General features: G+C 41.0%; 1 protein-coding gene across 9 annotated transcripts in view; it reads left to right on the top strand.

The window, feature by feature from the left end:
* Positions 1-16,330, top strand: part of LOC115215691 (tyrosine-protein phosphatase non-receptor type 4) — a 603,270-nt gene that overhangs the window by 318,254 nt on the left and 268,686 nt on the right. For all 9 annotated transcript variants that reach the window (XR_005000546.1, XM_029784972.2, XM_036505713.1 and 6 more), the window contains 2 exons: positions 436-533; positions 15,777-15,897. Coding sequence is in view for 8 of the 9 variants with exons in the window: in XM_029784972.2 (XP_029640832.1) it covers positions 436-533; positions 15,777-15,897 (219 nt within the window). In the remaining variant the exon portion in view is untranslated. The remainder of the gene's footprint in view (positions 1-435; positions 534-15,776; positions 15,898-16,330) is intronic.

Raw genomic sequence — 16,330 nt, 5'->3', positions numbered from 1 at the left:
ACACCATTAGTTTAAAATGTTAAAAAAAAATGAGGTAGCATTGAGCTGTAAATTAAAAAGCTCTAATATAGTCTGTATTTTCAAAATTATTTAAACCCTAGCTAGGATTGAACAGAACAAAATACTTTAGCAATCAAATTTTTGCTGTGGTTTATATTATTATGTTGCCAGATAGCAGCTGTATACTTTACATGTTTAAAATTAGCTAACACATACTTCATAATAGACATTAAAATAATTCCTGCAATAAATTTATAAAAAAAAAAAAATTCTATTACGTTTTAAAGGTTTATTTGTCATTAAAGTCTGTTGAATTATTGAGTAAGAATAAATGTATATTTGCAGGTTTCAGAATATTTAAAACTAAAACTATGATGATAACCCAGGAACTGATTCCTTTTCATTCTGTTTTATTTGTTTATGAATTTATTGCAGATACCATTTCTTCCTCCAATTAAAGAAGGACCTTTTAGAAGGTCGGCTGGTCTGTCCTCATTCTACCTCGGCACTATTATCAAGTTATGCAATCCAGTGTAAGTCAATTACTTTTAACCCTTACTACTCTAGTCTAGTATTTTAGTTTTAACAGAGACAACTGAATTGATTGGTTCCTTGGTTCCACTGAGCATAGCACAACAAATGTGTATAGTTTTCTTGGCCATCTGCTAATGTTTGGTTTTTTTATTTCTATAGCATAGGTCTGCTGCTGTTCAGAGCTCAGAAAGCTCACAACTAACGATCGTATTGAACACTTCATGAATCAATACTCAAGTATGAGTTGGTAATGCAATCAACCACCAAGTGATAACTGTAGCTCATATGATTGGACTTATTTTTTGATGCTTTTAATGAACGCCCAACTGCATTTTGACAAATCTCAGATATTGTTACTTGTTGAACATCATTTCTTGAGAAGTTCTAGTGTTTCAGGAGGGATGAAGATGCAGTATTAAGGATGTGAAAAAAAAGTTTTGTGCATGTGGAGGGACATTTTCACATGAATGGTGCTGAAGTTAATCCACCAACAAAAGAACTGGTCTGAAAGCAAGGAATTTTTTCTTTTAATAATTTATATATTTGGCCCCATTTCTCTCTCTCTCTCTCTCTCTCTCTCTCTCTCTCTCTCTCTCTCTCTCTCTCTCTCTCTCTCTCTCTCTCTCTCTCTCTCTCTCTCTCTCATCTCTCTCGCTCTCTCTCCCTCCCTCTCCCCTCTCTCTTTTGACACCTAACCATTTAGTAACCATAGTAATTCAGGTATCAGCAATGGATTGTCATGAACAATATTACCCGAAGAGTAGGGTTTTGCTTTCCGACTTCAACTAGATTGGACTTGTGCTTCTTCATGGTGTCTCTCTAGATACCAGCTAACCAATGGATTCTTGGCTCCTTGAATTAGCTTGAGAGGCATATTTTGTCTTCCACTGCATTTGCAGAACAATCTTGCCTTTAGCAATTTTAGTTGAGGCATCATAGTCCCATCGCCACATCATGTTGCATTTTCAGGCCTCAATTCCTGTGAGACTGACTTTGCTCATCTCTACTTCAGCTAATCCCATTTGCACCTGGTGACTCTAGGACTGGAGTATAACTCTGCTAAGCACTTTGTCTGGTGCTAAACTGCAACAACAACGATAAAGATGAATTGAAAGAAAAATGTGAACTCTGCATACAGGCAACTCATCTAAGAAAACAGTGACTCCACATTAAGACAGATACAGGATGAAGAGAAGTCAGGGCATAAGACTAAAAGTGGTAGCTTTTTTTATTTTGTTGTTATGCATCCCAGATAGGAAAGATTGTGACAAGTGACAAGATGCTGAGATCCAGCCATCCCATGCCAGCATGGAATAAGCAAAGATAAAATGATGACACACACAAACACATGTGTTTATATGTTATATTACATCTGCTTCAAAGTCAAGGATAGACTGTAAGAGGCTTGTGTATAAAGTGTGATGCTCCATAGTATTGTGATGTGGGCCTTAAGTGCAGAGGATTTCTGAAAACAAGAGGTGGCATACTCGACCAGATGATAATGTCATTGTGCATTAACAATGGAGAACAAATGAGCTGAGAAAAAGACTGAATAAGAGTAGTCATGGAGTATGTAAGAGAGAAGATGGTGTGGGTGACGTGATGATGTGTATGGAGGATGTAAGAGAGAAGATGGTGTGGGTGACGTGATGATGTGTATGGAGGATGTAAGAGAGAAGATGGTGTGGGTGACGTGATGATGTGTATGGAGGATGTAAGAGAGAAGATGGTGTGGGTGACGTGATGATGTGTATGGAGGATGTAAGAGAGAAGATGGTGTGGGTGACGTGATGATGTGTATGGAGGATGTAAGAGAGAAGATGGTGTGGGTGACGTGATGATGTGTATGGAGGATGTAAGAGAGAAGATGGTGTGGGTGACGTGATGATGTGTATGGAGGATGTAAGAGAGAAGATGGTGTGGGTGACGTGATGATGTGTATGAGGATGTAAGAGAGAAGATGGTTGTGGGTGACGTGATGATGTGTATGGAGGATGTAAGAGAGAAGATGGTGTGTTGTGACGTGATGATGTGTATGGAGGATGTAAGAGAGAAGATGGTGTGGGTGACGTGATGATGTATATGGAGGATGTAAGAGAGAAGATGGTGTGGGTGACATGATGATGTGTATGGAGGATGTTAGAGAGAAGATGGTGTGGGTGACATGATGATGTGTATGGAGGATGTAAGAGAGAAGATGGTGTGGGTGACGTGATGATGTGTGTATGGAGGATGTAAGAGAGAATGGTGTGGGTGACGTGATGATGTGTATGGAGGATGTAAGAGAGAAGATGGTGTGGGTGACGTGATGATGTGTATGGAGGATGTAAGAGAGAAGATGGTGTGGGTGATGTGATGATGTGTATGGAAGATGTAAGAGAGAAGATGGTGTGGGTGACGTGATGATGTGTATGGAGGATGTAAGAGAGAAGATGGTGTGGGTGACGTGATGATGTGTATGGAGGATGTAAGAGAGATGGTGTGGGTGACGTGATGATGTGTATGGAGGATGTAAGAGAGAAGATGGTGTGGGTGACGTGATGATGTGTATGGAGGATGTAAGAGAGAAGATGGTGTGGGTGACGTGATGATGTGTATGGAGGATGTAAGAGAGAAGATGGTGTGGGTGATGTGATGTGTATGGAGGATGTAAGAGAGAAGATGGTGTGGGTGACGTGATGATGTATATGGAGGATGTAAGAGAGAAGATGGTGTGGGTGACGTGATGATGTGTTATGGAGGATGTAAGAGAGAAGATGGTGTGGTGACGTGATGATGTGTATGGAGGATGTAAGAGAGAATGGTGTGGGTGATGTGATGATGTGTATGGAGGATGTAAGAGAGAAGATGGTGTGGGGTGACGATGATGTGTATGGAGGATGTAAGAGAGAATGGTGTGGGTGACGTGATGATGTATGGAGGATGTAAGAGAGAAGATGGTTGTGGGTGACGTGATGATGTGTATGGAGGATGTAAGAGAGAAGATGGTGTGGGTGACGTGATGATGTGTATGGAGGATGTAAGAGAGAAGATGGTGTGGGTGACGTGATGATGATGTGTATGGAGGATGTAAGAGAGAAGATGGTGTGGGTGACGTGATGATGTGTATGGAGGATGTAAGAGAGAAGATGGTGTGGGTGACGTGATGATGATGTGTATGGAGGATGTAAGAGAGAAGATGGTGTGGGTGACGTGATGATGTGTATGGAGGATGTAAGAGAGAAGATGGTGTGGGTGACGTGATGATGTGTATGGAGGATGTAAGAGAGAAGATGGTGTGGGTGACATGATGATGTGTATGGAGGATGTAAGAGAGAGATGGTGTGGGTGTGACGTGATGATGTGTATGGAGGATGTAAGAGAGAAGATGGTGTGGGTGACGTGATGATGTATATGGAGGATGTAAGAGAGAAGATGGTGGGGTGACGTGATGATGTGTATGGAGGATGTTAGAGAGAAGATGGTGTGGGTGACATGATGATGTGTATGGAGGATGTAAGAGAGAAGATGGTGTGGGTGACGTGATGATGTGTATGGAGGATGTAAGAGAGAAGATGGTGTGGGTGACGTGATGATGTGTATGGAGGATGTAAGAGAGAAGATGGTGTGGGTGACGTGATGATGTGTATGGAGGATGTAAGAGAGAAGATGGTGTGGGTGACGTGATGATGTGTATGGAAGATGTAAGAGAGAAGATGGTGTGGGTGACGTGATGATGTGTATGGAGGATGTAAGAGAGAAGATGGTGTGGGTGACGTGATGATGTGTATGGAGGATGTAAGAGAGATGGTGTGTGGTGTGACGTGATGATGTGTATGGAGGATGTAAGAGAAGATGGTGTGGGTGACGTGATGATGTGTATGGAGGATGTAAGAGAGAAGATGGTGTGGGTGACGTGATGATGTGTATGGAGGATGTAAGAGAGAAGATGGTGTGGGTGATGTGATGTGTATGGAGGATGTAAGAGAGAAGATGGTGTGGGTGACGTGATGATGTATATGGAGGATGTAAGAGAGAAGATGGTGTGGGTGACGTGATGATGTGTATGGAGGATGTAAGAGAGAAGATGGTGTGGGTGACGTGATGATGTGTATGGAGGATGTAAGAGAGAAGATGGTGTGGTGGGACGTGATGATGTATATGGAGGTTGTAAGAGAGAAGATGGTGGGGTGACGTGATGATGTGTATGGAGGATGTAAGAGAGAAGATGGTGTGGGTGACGTGATGATGAGTATGGAGGATGTAAGAGAGAAGATGGTGTGGGTGATGTGATGATGTGTATGGAGGATGTAAGAGAGAAGATGGTGTGGGTGACGTGATGATGTGTATGGAGGATGTAAGAGAGAAGATGGTGTGGGTGACGTGATGATGTGTATGGAGGATGTAAGAGAGAAGATGGTGTGGGTGACGTGATGATGTGTATGGAGGATGTAAGAGAGAAGATGGTGTGGGTGACGTGATGATGTGTATGGAGGATGTAAGAGAGAAGATGTGTGGGTGACGTGATGATGAGTATGGAGGATGTAAGAGAAAGATGGTGTGGGTGACGTGATGATGTGTATGGAGGATGTAAGAGAGAAGATGGTGTGGGTGACGTGATGATGTGTATGGAGGATGTAAGAGAGAAGATGGTGTGGGTGACGTGATGATGTGTATGGAGGATGTAAGAGAAGATGGTGTGGGTGACGTGATGATGAGTATGGAGGATGTAAGAGAGAAGATGGTGTGGGTGACGTGATGATGTGTATGGAGGATGTAAGAGAGAAGATGGTGTGGGTGACGTGATGATGTGTATGGAGGATGTAAGAGAGAAGATGGTGTGGGTGACGTGATGATGTGTATGGAGGATGTAAGAGAGAAGATGGTGTGGGTGACGTGATGATGTGTATGGAGGATGTAAGAGAGAAGATGGTGTGGGTGACGTGATGATGTGTATGGAATTGTAAGAGAGAATGGTGTGGGTGACGTGATGATGAGTATGGAGGATGTAAGAGAGAAGATGGTGTGGGGTGACGTGATGATGTGTATGGAGGATGTAAGAGAGAAGATGGTGTGGGTGACGTGATGATGTGTATGGAGGATGTAAGAGAGAAGATGGTGTGGGTGACGTGATGATGTGTATGGAGGATGTAGAGAGAAGATGGTGTGGGTGACGTGATGATGTGTATGGAGGATGTAAGAGAGAAGATGTGTGGGTGACGTGATGATGTGTATGGAGGATGTAAGAGAGAAGATGGTGTGGGTGACGTGATGATGTGTATGGAGGATGTAAGAGAGAAGATGGTGTGGGTGACGTGATGATGTGTATGGAGGATGTAAGAGAGAAGATGGTGTGGGTGACGTGATGATGTGTATGGAGGATGTAAGAGAAGATGGTGTGGGTGACGTGATGATGTGTATGGAGGATGTAAGAGAGAAGATGTGTGGGTGACGTGATGATTGTGTATGGAGGATTAAGAGAGAAGATGGTGTGGGTGACGTGATGATGTGTATGGAGGATGTAAGAGAGAAGATGGTGTGGGTGACGTGATGATGTGTATGGAGGATGTAAGAGAGAAGATGGTGTGGGTGACGTGATGATGTGTATGGAGGATTAAGAGAGAAGATGGTGTGGGTGACGTGATGATGTGTATGGAGGATGTAGAGAGAAGATGGTGTGGGTGACGTGATGATTGTATGGATGGGGATGTAAGAGAGAAGATGGTGTGGGTGACGTGATGATGTTTGGAGGATGTAAGAGAGAAGATGGTGTGGGTGACGTGATGATGTGTATGGAGGATGTAAGAGAGAAGATGGTGTGGGTGACGTGATGATGTGTATGGAGGATGTAAGAGAGAAGATGGTGTGGGTGACGTGATGATGAGTATGGAGGATGTAAGAGAGAAGATGGTGTGGGTGACGTGATGATGTGTATGGAGGATGTAAGAGAGAAGATGGTGTGGGTGACGTGATGATGTGTATGGAGGATGTAAGAGAGAAGATGGTGTGGGTGACGTGATGATGTGTATGGAGGATGTAAGAGAGAAGATGGTGTGGTGACGTGATGATGTGTATGGAGGATGTAAGAGAGAAGATGGTGTGGGTGACGTGATGATGTGTATGGAGGATGTAAGAGAGAAGATGGCGTGGGTGACGTGATGATGTGTATGGAGGATGTAAGAGAGAAGATGGCGTGGGTGACGTGATGATGTGTATGGAGGATGTAAGAGAGAAGATGGTGTGGGTGACGTGATGATGTGTATGGAGGATGTAAGAGAGAAGATGGTGTGGGTGACGTGATGATGTGTATGGAGGATGTAAGAGAGAAGATGGTGTGGGTGACGTGATGATGTGTATGGAGGATGTAAGAGAGAAGATGGTGTGGTGACGTGATGATGAGTATGGAGGATGTAAGAGAGAAGATGGTGTGGGTGACGTGATGATGTGTATGGAGGATGTAAGCGAGAAGATGGTGTGGGTGACGTGATGATCTGTATGGAGGATGTAAGAGAGAAGATGGTGTGGGGTGACGTGATGATGTGTATGGAGGATGTAAGAGAGAAGATGGTGTGGGTGACGTGATGATGTGTATGGAGGATGTAAGAGAGAAGATGGTGTGGGTGACGTGATGATGTGTATGGAAGATGTAAGAGAGAAGATGGTGTGGGTGACGTGATGATGTGTATGGAGGATGTAAGAGAGAAGAAGGTGTGGGTGACGTGATGATGAGTATGGAGGATGTAAAGAGAAGATGGTGTGGGTGACGTGATGATGTGTATGGAGGATGTAAGAGAGAAGATGGTGTGGGACGTGATGATGTGTATGGAGGATGTAGAGAGAAAAGATGGTGTGGGTGATGTGATGATGTGTATGGAGGAGTTGTAAGAGAGAAGATGGTGTGGGTGACGTGATGATGTGTATGGAGGATGTAAGAGAGAAGATGGTGTGGGTGACGTGATGATGTGTATGGAGGATGTAAGAGAGAAGATGGTGTGGGTGACGTGATGATGTGTATGGAGGATGTAAGAGAGAAGTGCTGCTTGAAGAAGAGAGAAATTGAGAAAATCTTGGCCTGAAATAGTGAAGTCTGATCTCAAGAAGTGGGATAATTAGCAACACATGAGGCTCCCGGGGGAGACCCAGCAACTAGCAGTAGTGACGGAAGCTGATAGGCATAATGGAGTTATATCTGCTGCTTCCCCAAGTTTGTTTTTATACCTTCTCATCTCCCCCATCATTCATATTCACCATCACTCATCACCCCTATCAGTCATTATTCATACTGCCCATATAATGATGTACTGGAACCAGCTGTATCCAATCACTCTACCACTGTTCTGATCACACTACCTCTGTTGCCCATCAGCTCTCTTTCTACCAACACTGTCTCTACTGCCAGTCACTGCTTACTCTCCTCTCAATCATTTGTTATTGCCTTTTATTACTTACTTTTAGGACTGCCCACTCTTGCTCCTTTCATGCACTCAGTCTAAGTCTTCTTCAGTTACCATTCTCTCTTCTCTCCACCTTCTGGGAGACATTACCTCAAGCAAACCATCACATCATAAGGCTTCTCTATCGTTGAGGCATGCGAGGCAGCTTCACTGGTGGCACAATAAAATGCTCTCAGTACATTCTAATAAGTGGTTAGTAAATGAGGAGGGACAGCATGGGGTCAAGAAGACCCCTTTAAGTCTTGTCATAAGCTTGCAACTCACACTAATGTCAGTGCCATAATCAAATATTCTAAGTAAAATGATTGGTGAAAGTAGGGGCATCAAACCATAGAAACCAAGCCAAAAATGAAACTTGAAAGCTAGAAGGGGTCCTTTGACAAATTTAGAGGACAGTAACTTCCTTTAAGAACTGACTTAAGTTACAATGACCCATGCAACTGCAAGGCATCAGATGATGACGTGTGTGTGTATGTGTTTGTGCATATATAATATATACACAATTTGTGTTTGTGTGTTTGGACTTGATATGATTAACATAATCTGTGGATAGTTCTCATCTGTCAACAATATAAATGTGAGTGTTTTTATGCACCATAAGTCTGTATGGGGTGGGGGTCCTCTCAAGGTAAATAGCACAGTATTCCTTGCTGTCACACAAATGTTCACATCACATTGGTGATAAAGATTGTGTTTTGGTATTAATACTGCTTCTGTCGCAATTAATTATTTATTAATGTGTTTACATAGGTATTACAAGCATATATTTATTCACATAAGTAAAACCAGTAAAGGAATATATAGCTGGAGTAAAGAATATTATGACTGGTTTCTCTGCTTAATCCTAACTGATTTGTTACCTGGGCAGGTGACAAGTGGATGGACGTTAATACAAGTGAAGTGGCAAATACATAATACCAACTATTACATTGTTTGTTATATAAGTATTCGAGCATTGATACCTAATTAGGTATATACAAATAATGTTATATTATTACATCATAGACAACAGATGATGTTCACTTAATGTATATCAAAACTAATGTGCTATCATTATTTTAAATAAATATTGTTAAACATGAGCAATATATATATTTTACATATATATATATATATACAAATTGAGATAGGGGTTGTAAATGCAACCCTCCATAGGATAACATATATCCAATATACTGCTAGTGAAGTACCCAACAAAGTTAATACATAAATGTTAAGGATTGCGATGCAGTCAATTCATTCACTGTATTATATGGGCAAAGGTAAAATGATTTACCACAAATTACTAATACAAGATAAGAAAATGGAGAAATACATCTAAATCAAATATCAATTACCAGATAATACTCAATCACATACTTTATTAAACCACCACTTAAAAGACTGTAGAGTTAAACATAAAAAAGCAGAACAAATCAGTGTACATAAAGGAATGTACATAAAAAAGTGTACATAAAAGGGTAATGTTGTATGATAAGTAGAATATATATAAAAAAGAGAATATAAATATAAGTAAATATAAATATAAGTATAGATTACATCTTACAGCTGTTTCGGCCATGTAGATAAGTATGTCTCATTTTACCAATATTAGCCTTTTATGGTGGGTCAATATATAGATATAAATGAGACATTTACAAAAATATCATAAGGCCTCTACGGAGATATACATATACATATGAGTGCATATACTCACACTCCTATACATATACATAATGATGTAAATAAATAATATAAATTAGTAAACATATATATGTTCCATATTCAATGTTTCAGTTCTTCAACTTAATATTGTGATAATAAACATACACATATTAGTACCTAGATGCAAATATACATAGTCAATAGTACATTATATTACTTCCTACTAATTTCCAAAGTGTCATTAAAGTTAGCATCATTATCGTTGTCAATACCATTAATGCTACCATTATTATCATTCATAATATTATTAATAACGCTTACATTAGGATCCAAAATGGCACATATGTATGTCCGGGTTCCAGTTAGTAATTTTCCTTATGACATAAATAGACTATTGGATTTGAATTTAAATTATCATTGTCTTCCTCATGGTTGGTCCATTAAGAGCCGCCCGACCTCCACCACACCGCACAAGAAAAACATACACATCCACATCCAACCCTAAACCCTCACGTCCACATAAAAAACCCCACACACATGCACACACACATGAATACACCCCGACACATCCCTACACATTCACTAGATTGCAGAGTGTATGTCTGTCATTGCATGGCTTATAGACAAATCAGTACTGCATATACTGATTTGTACTATATATATATATATATGTATGTATGTGTATATTTATATATATATATATAGTTACAATGAAGATATTGAAACCTCTTATGGGGATATTTATCCAAGATACATTCGTTTAATATATTAAATTTTGAAGAGAAAATCCTTCAATGAATATATTATATAGAATATCATAAGACATCAGACATTTTTATTGAATTAGAAAACAAAGAGATCTAATGGATACAAATGAATTCATTAATTAATCAACATATTAACCAATAATTGTCTCAATTCTCAAATAAGATTAAAATTACAAAACATTTGAAATACCTTATAAGGAAAACTGTCAGGGCCATCTAGGAAGTCAACGGTAGTGAGATTCATCTTGATAGTAATTTTGGGCTTGATAGTAATCTAGATTTGGGCTCTGGTAGACACAGGCCCTATCACAAACCAACCAGCGACTGTCCTATACCAACACATCCTCCTGCCACCTTTGATCATGTTCAAGAACCTAGTGAAGGGTGTCAGCAAGAGGATCTCGAATCTATCCTCTAATCAAGATGTCTTCAACACCGCCACCCCCTACTACAATGAGGCACTGGCATCTAGCAAGTTTAAGGACCTCATCTTCTATATGCCAGACCCTAACACCCACAAAAGGAAGCACCGTGAAAATATGGTTTGGCTTGCCCCACCCTTCTCACACAACATCTGGTTAATAGACGAAGACTTCACGCAGACACAGAGATACAGACATCCATTCAAAAGGCTCAACTTAAGGGTCTCTTTTAGTTGCACACCTAACATGGGAAGTATATTAGCTAACAGCCATAAAATGCAGGAAGAGGCAGGCTGCTCTTGCAGGATGTCCAATGACTGTCCAGTGGAAGGCCAATGCAAGGCTGAGGGAGTCATTTAAGAAGGTGTGGTGACAGCCAGGCCCAGCGACCACAGTAATAGCAGCAATGGATCATCCGACAACATCAGGGGCATCAGGGGTAGCGACAGCAGCAGAAACAACTCCGGTATCAGTGCTACAGCCAGTGAAGATGACCATGCCAACATCAGAAGCAACATTGGAGCTACTGGCCCCACATCCAACATTACCATCAGTGGTACCGACAGTACCCACATCACCAGCAGCAGCAACAGCGCCAACCCTATGGCCAGGGATGACCACAACAACAACCCCAACGACAGCAGCTACTGCTACATAACCAGATCCACACATCATAATGATAACAGCACTGGCGGCCGCCCCAACAACATCCCCAGACCCAGAGCTAACAAGAGATGCACCAGTAATGTGAACACCCAAGCCTGGAAGTACATCAGGACAGCATTCAAGCAATGCTTGGACAACCACAGGTTATCATTCAGGGTCCCAGAAAGACAATTTGTCACATTCCTGGCCAGCCATGTGCAGCACTTCAAAGATCAAGGGTCCTCATATGATATTAAGTGGAAGATCTTAGAACAGCTGGGGCCCTACATAAACAGGAGTGGTTGCTGCAAGCTCTGCATAGCAGAGCAAACTAGGATATTTGAAGACTCCTTGAGACCTGGATTGCTGAATACTCACCAAAAAATCATCACACCATGCATTCATTTCATGCGCTATCTGCTGCAAACATTCCTCATTTGCTGACTAACCTCAGAAGAGTCCTTATGAGCCATTAGAAGGGTTAGATACATTATTCCCCTCTCCAAATAGCTGATCTAGGGGAGATAACCTGTCCTCACTATTGCTGAACCTGTTATTCTCCAATGACCATTTGACCAACAACTTTCCATCTCTAAGAGGTGAACAGTTAAATTTGTCTTCAGACTAGAGTCTGGATTGTGCTCCATGAAGCTATGACTGTCGTGGATGAAAAACCATTAATCACTCTATAACCACACATTAATTTTATTACTTTAATATACATATATATATATATATAAAAAAAATAGAAAAGAGTAAAAAAACTACAGAAGGCTTGTATTATAAGGTTAAAGAATATATTTAAGTTGTTATGTTAGAAAAATAATATAAAATTTTGTGTGTAGTAACATAGTTTTTGGAGAAAAACCGGTTTCGTGTAAGCTTTTCAATTTCTCAAAGTTTGAGAAATTGAAAAGCTTACACGAAACCGGTTTTTCTAACATAACAACTCAAATATATTCTTTAACCTTATAAAACAAGCCTTCTGTAGTTTTTTCACTCTTTTCTATTTTTTTTATATCTAACCACGTGCTTTCACACACCAACTTTTTCACCTATATATGTATATATATATATGTATATATATATATATATATATATATATATATATATATATATATACACACATGCATACACACTTTCATACCTACATACATACACATTGCACAGGCTTTTCTTCTTGGACTTCTTCCCTGCTCTGGGACTTTCCTCTCTTCTCCTTTTCATAATAAATAGCCACGTTCAAAACATTATACACCCACTTTTTATTCCATCTTCTTATACTAAGTGTCTACCTAATACAATCCATGTGTTTACCCTTTTGACTTTTGTTGTTTCGCTATTTTTAATTTCCAATTTGCCCAGTCTTACAGAGCTGCACCGCAACAATCATCCCTGCCTCTGCTCCCAACTGAGTCTGCCAAATGAACAAAAGGACTGCTTTTATAACATTCTTCTGCTGGTTACCTCAAAGATAAATGATAGTGACTGTATCTTCGTGGCTGGTGATTTCAATGGACATGTCAGGCAGCACCTGAGTGTCTTCCATGAAGTTCATGGGGAGGGGGGGGGGGCATGGAATTAGTTCCGGAAATGAGGAAAGAAGAAGATTGCTGGAGCTCTGTGATGCAAATGACCTAATGATCTGCAGCACTAACTTTAGGAAACCAGATAGATTGACTACATTCTCACCAGAAAGCAAGATTCATGGTTGTTCATACATGCAGGTACCTTTCCTAGGACGTACTCCTCAGCATAGATTAGTCATCAGTGATTTTAGACTACAAGTAAGAAGGATTCCAAGAAGCCAATCTGGAAGAGAAGGACTTGGAAGCTTAGGGATCCTTTGAATAGTCAGAAATTTAGAGTTGTCCTAACTGAAACGTTTAAGGAAGAGGTGTTACTGACATGCTACATAGAGGATAACTGGAAGTTCCTATGAGACAAATTGCTGAAAACCACAGACCAAATTTGTGGCTGGTGCAAAGTCCGAACTAGCCCTAGAGTAACATGGTGGTGGAACAGCGTAATTGACAGGGGCCATGAGAGCAAAGAGGCAAGCCTGGAAGGGTGGCAGTAGCAAGGAACTATACCAGATAGCTAGAAGGGAAGCTAGGAAGTTGGTATACTTAGCCAGGGATGAAGCAGAAAGGGAGACGTTTGCCAATGTTCTGCAGAGTGAGGGCCAACAGACTGAAGTGTTTCGGGAAGCAAAGTAGTCTGTCAGGGAAAATTGTGATGTTGGAGAAAAGTGCATTTCCATGGATGATGGTTCTCTTGCAGTTAGTGACTCTGCGAAGAAGGAGGCTTGGAAGAACTGCCACTGCAAAAGGCTGCTAAATATAGAGAACTCCAAGTAGAAGGAGAGTCTGTCCAATGTGAATCCAACAGAGAGACCAGCTATCTGAATAGACAGTAACTTGGTAGATATAAAGATGGAGAAAGTGCTCAGGAATCACTGTTGAGCTGCTTAAAATTATCTGGTGGTGTGGGTTGTGGTCTAGTCATCCATAAAGTCAGTCAGGTTGTCCATAAGAGGGAGTCCTACCCAATGACCAGTGCAGCAGCAGCAGCATCACAGCCAACTCCTACAAAGGTAAAGATGATACTTGAGACAAAAATGATTACAGTGGTATGAACTTGTTGGATCAGGTGATGAAAGTAACAGAGAGGGTCTTAGCCCAACTAATTAGGAAGAGAGTTAGTCTTGATGAGATACAGTTTGGTTTTGTGCCTGGAAGAAGCACCACTGATGCTATATTCCTGGTAAGGCAGCATCAGGAGAAGTACCTAGACAAAAATAAGCCTCTGTCCTCGGCTTTCGTTGACATGGAGAAAGCTTTTGCTATTATCCCATGCTCTCTTATCAAGTAGTCATTGCAGAAATTAGGGATAGATGAGTGGTTGGTGAGAGCTGAACAAGCCTTATACAGGATGTTGTCAGTAAGGTGAGGGTTGACAACGAGTATAACAATGAATTCAGGGTACAAGTAGGAGTTTACCAAGGATCGGTGCTCAGCCCCCTCTTGTTCATTGTAGTCCTCCAGGTAATAGAGAAATTTAAGCCTAGTTGCCGTCCCTTGGGAGCTCCTCTCCGCTGATGACCTTGTCCTTATGGCTGGATCATGACCAGAACTAGAGAAGAAATTTCAGGTGTGGAAGCAAGGTCTAGAATCAAAGGGCCCTAGAGTTAATTTAGCAAAAACCAAAGCCTTAGTAAGTAGGGAAGTGAATAAATCACAAAACCCTTCAGGTAGATGGCTCTGCTCGATATGTAGACTAGGCATAGGTATAAACTCCATAAGGTGTACCCAGTGCTAGCTATGGACACGTAAGAGGTGCAACAACATCAGAGGAAGGTTAACAGAGAAAATAGACTTTGTGTGTGGCAGATTTCCAGGTACAATAAACACTAGAAATGTACAGAAAACAGACTCCATGAAATGCCAGTGGAGATACCTGGAAGTAGTTGATAGCTTTCTAGGTGACCGAGTCAGGAGTGGAGGCAGATGCTCCAAATGCTTAGCTGCTAGAATAAGAATAAGCTGGGCAAAGTTCAGAGAGCTTCTCCCTCCATTGGTAACTAAGAGCCTCTCTCTCAGAGTTAAAGGCAAATCGTATGATGCCTGTGGTGTGGACAGCCATGCAGTGAAACAGGGTCTGTGACTGCTGAGGACATGCATAAGCTTGAAAGAAAGGAAATTTAGTTTGCTTTGCTGGATGTCCAATGTGAGTGTGCGTGTGCAACTGAGTGTGAGCATTTTGAGAGGAAAGTTTGGCATAAGAGGCATCAGATGTGGTGTGCAAGAGAAGCGACTGCGCTAGTATGGTCATGTGATGTACGAGGGCAGCTGCACAAAGAAATTCCAGTCTCTAGCTGTGGAGGGAACCTGTGGAAGAGGTAGACCCAGGAAGATATAGGACAAGGTGATGAAGTACTATCTTCAAAACTTGGGTCTCATGGAGGTGATGACAAGTGATCGAGATCTTTGGTGGTTTGCTGTGCTTGAGAGACTTGTCAAGTGAAATAGCAGTTGTGGTTGGTGTCAGTGACATGTAAAAGCACCCATGCTGATGACACATAAAGCACCAATACCAGTGACACGTTACAGGCACTCACTAGCTCTTGGATTGGTTGGCGTTAGGAAGTGCATCCAGCTGTAGAAACCAAGCCAAAATTAGGCTGGCACTTAGTACTGCTCTCCAGGTTACCACTTCCTGTTGAACCGTCTAACCCATGCCAGCATGGACAGTGGATGCTAAATGATGATATATATATATATATTATATGTGTGTGTGATTTTTTAACTAATAATTTCCTTTATTTTCAGCTGAATTAGGTGACTATAATCCTGAAGATCACAAAGGAAATTACCTGTCTGAGTTCCGGTTTATTCCCAGCCAAACCGTGGAGTTTGAACGACAAGTTATAGAATATCACAAACAACACAGGTAGTTATGGCGTCTACTTTATGCTAAAGGGTGCTTTTTTTTTTGTAATTTTAATTTTGTTGTTGTGTGCATGTTTGGAATTTAGTATGATAGATTACACAGTGTAAAATGGCTGGTGTTAAGAAGAGCCTCCAAGCAAAGCAGATAATGGAGTATTATGCAATTCTTGGAGCCGTCAAATCATGTCAAACTATCCAACCATTATCAGTTTGGAACCTGGACATAAAATGACGATGTAAATGTGATGTTGTGAAATTACAAATAAATAAATTTGCATACAATCTATTTCACTTGAGATATAAATAGTATCGGCAAATATGACAAACCCACTTTGTATTTTTGAAAACGTAGTGAATGGTTTCCCATCACTGAAAATAATTGCTGAATAAGCCAGATGACAATTTGGGATAGAAAAAAAAAAAAACAAATACAA

This window comes from Octopus sinensis, linkage group LG9 (assembly GCF_006345805.1).
Source record: "Octopus sinensis linkage group LG9, ASM634580v1, whole genome shotgun sequence".
NCBI lineage: Eukaryota > Metazoa > Mollusca > Cephalopoda > Octopoda > Octopodidae > Octopus > Octopus sinensis.
This window is presented reverse-complemented; position numbering and strand designations above follow the sequence as displayed.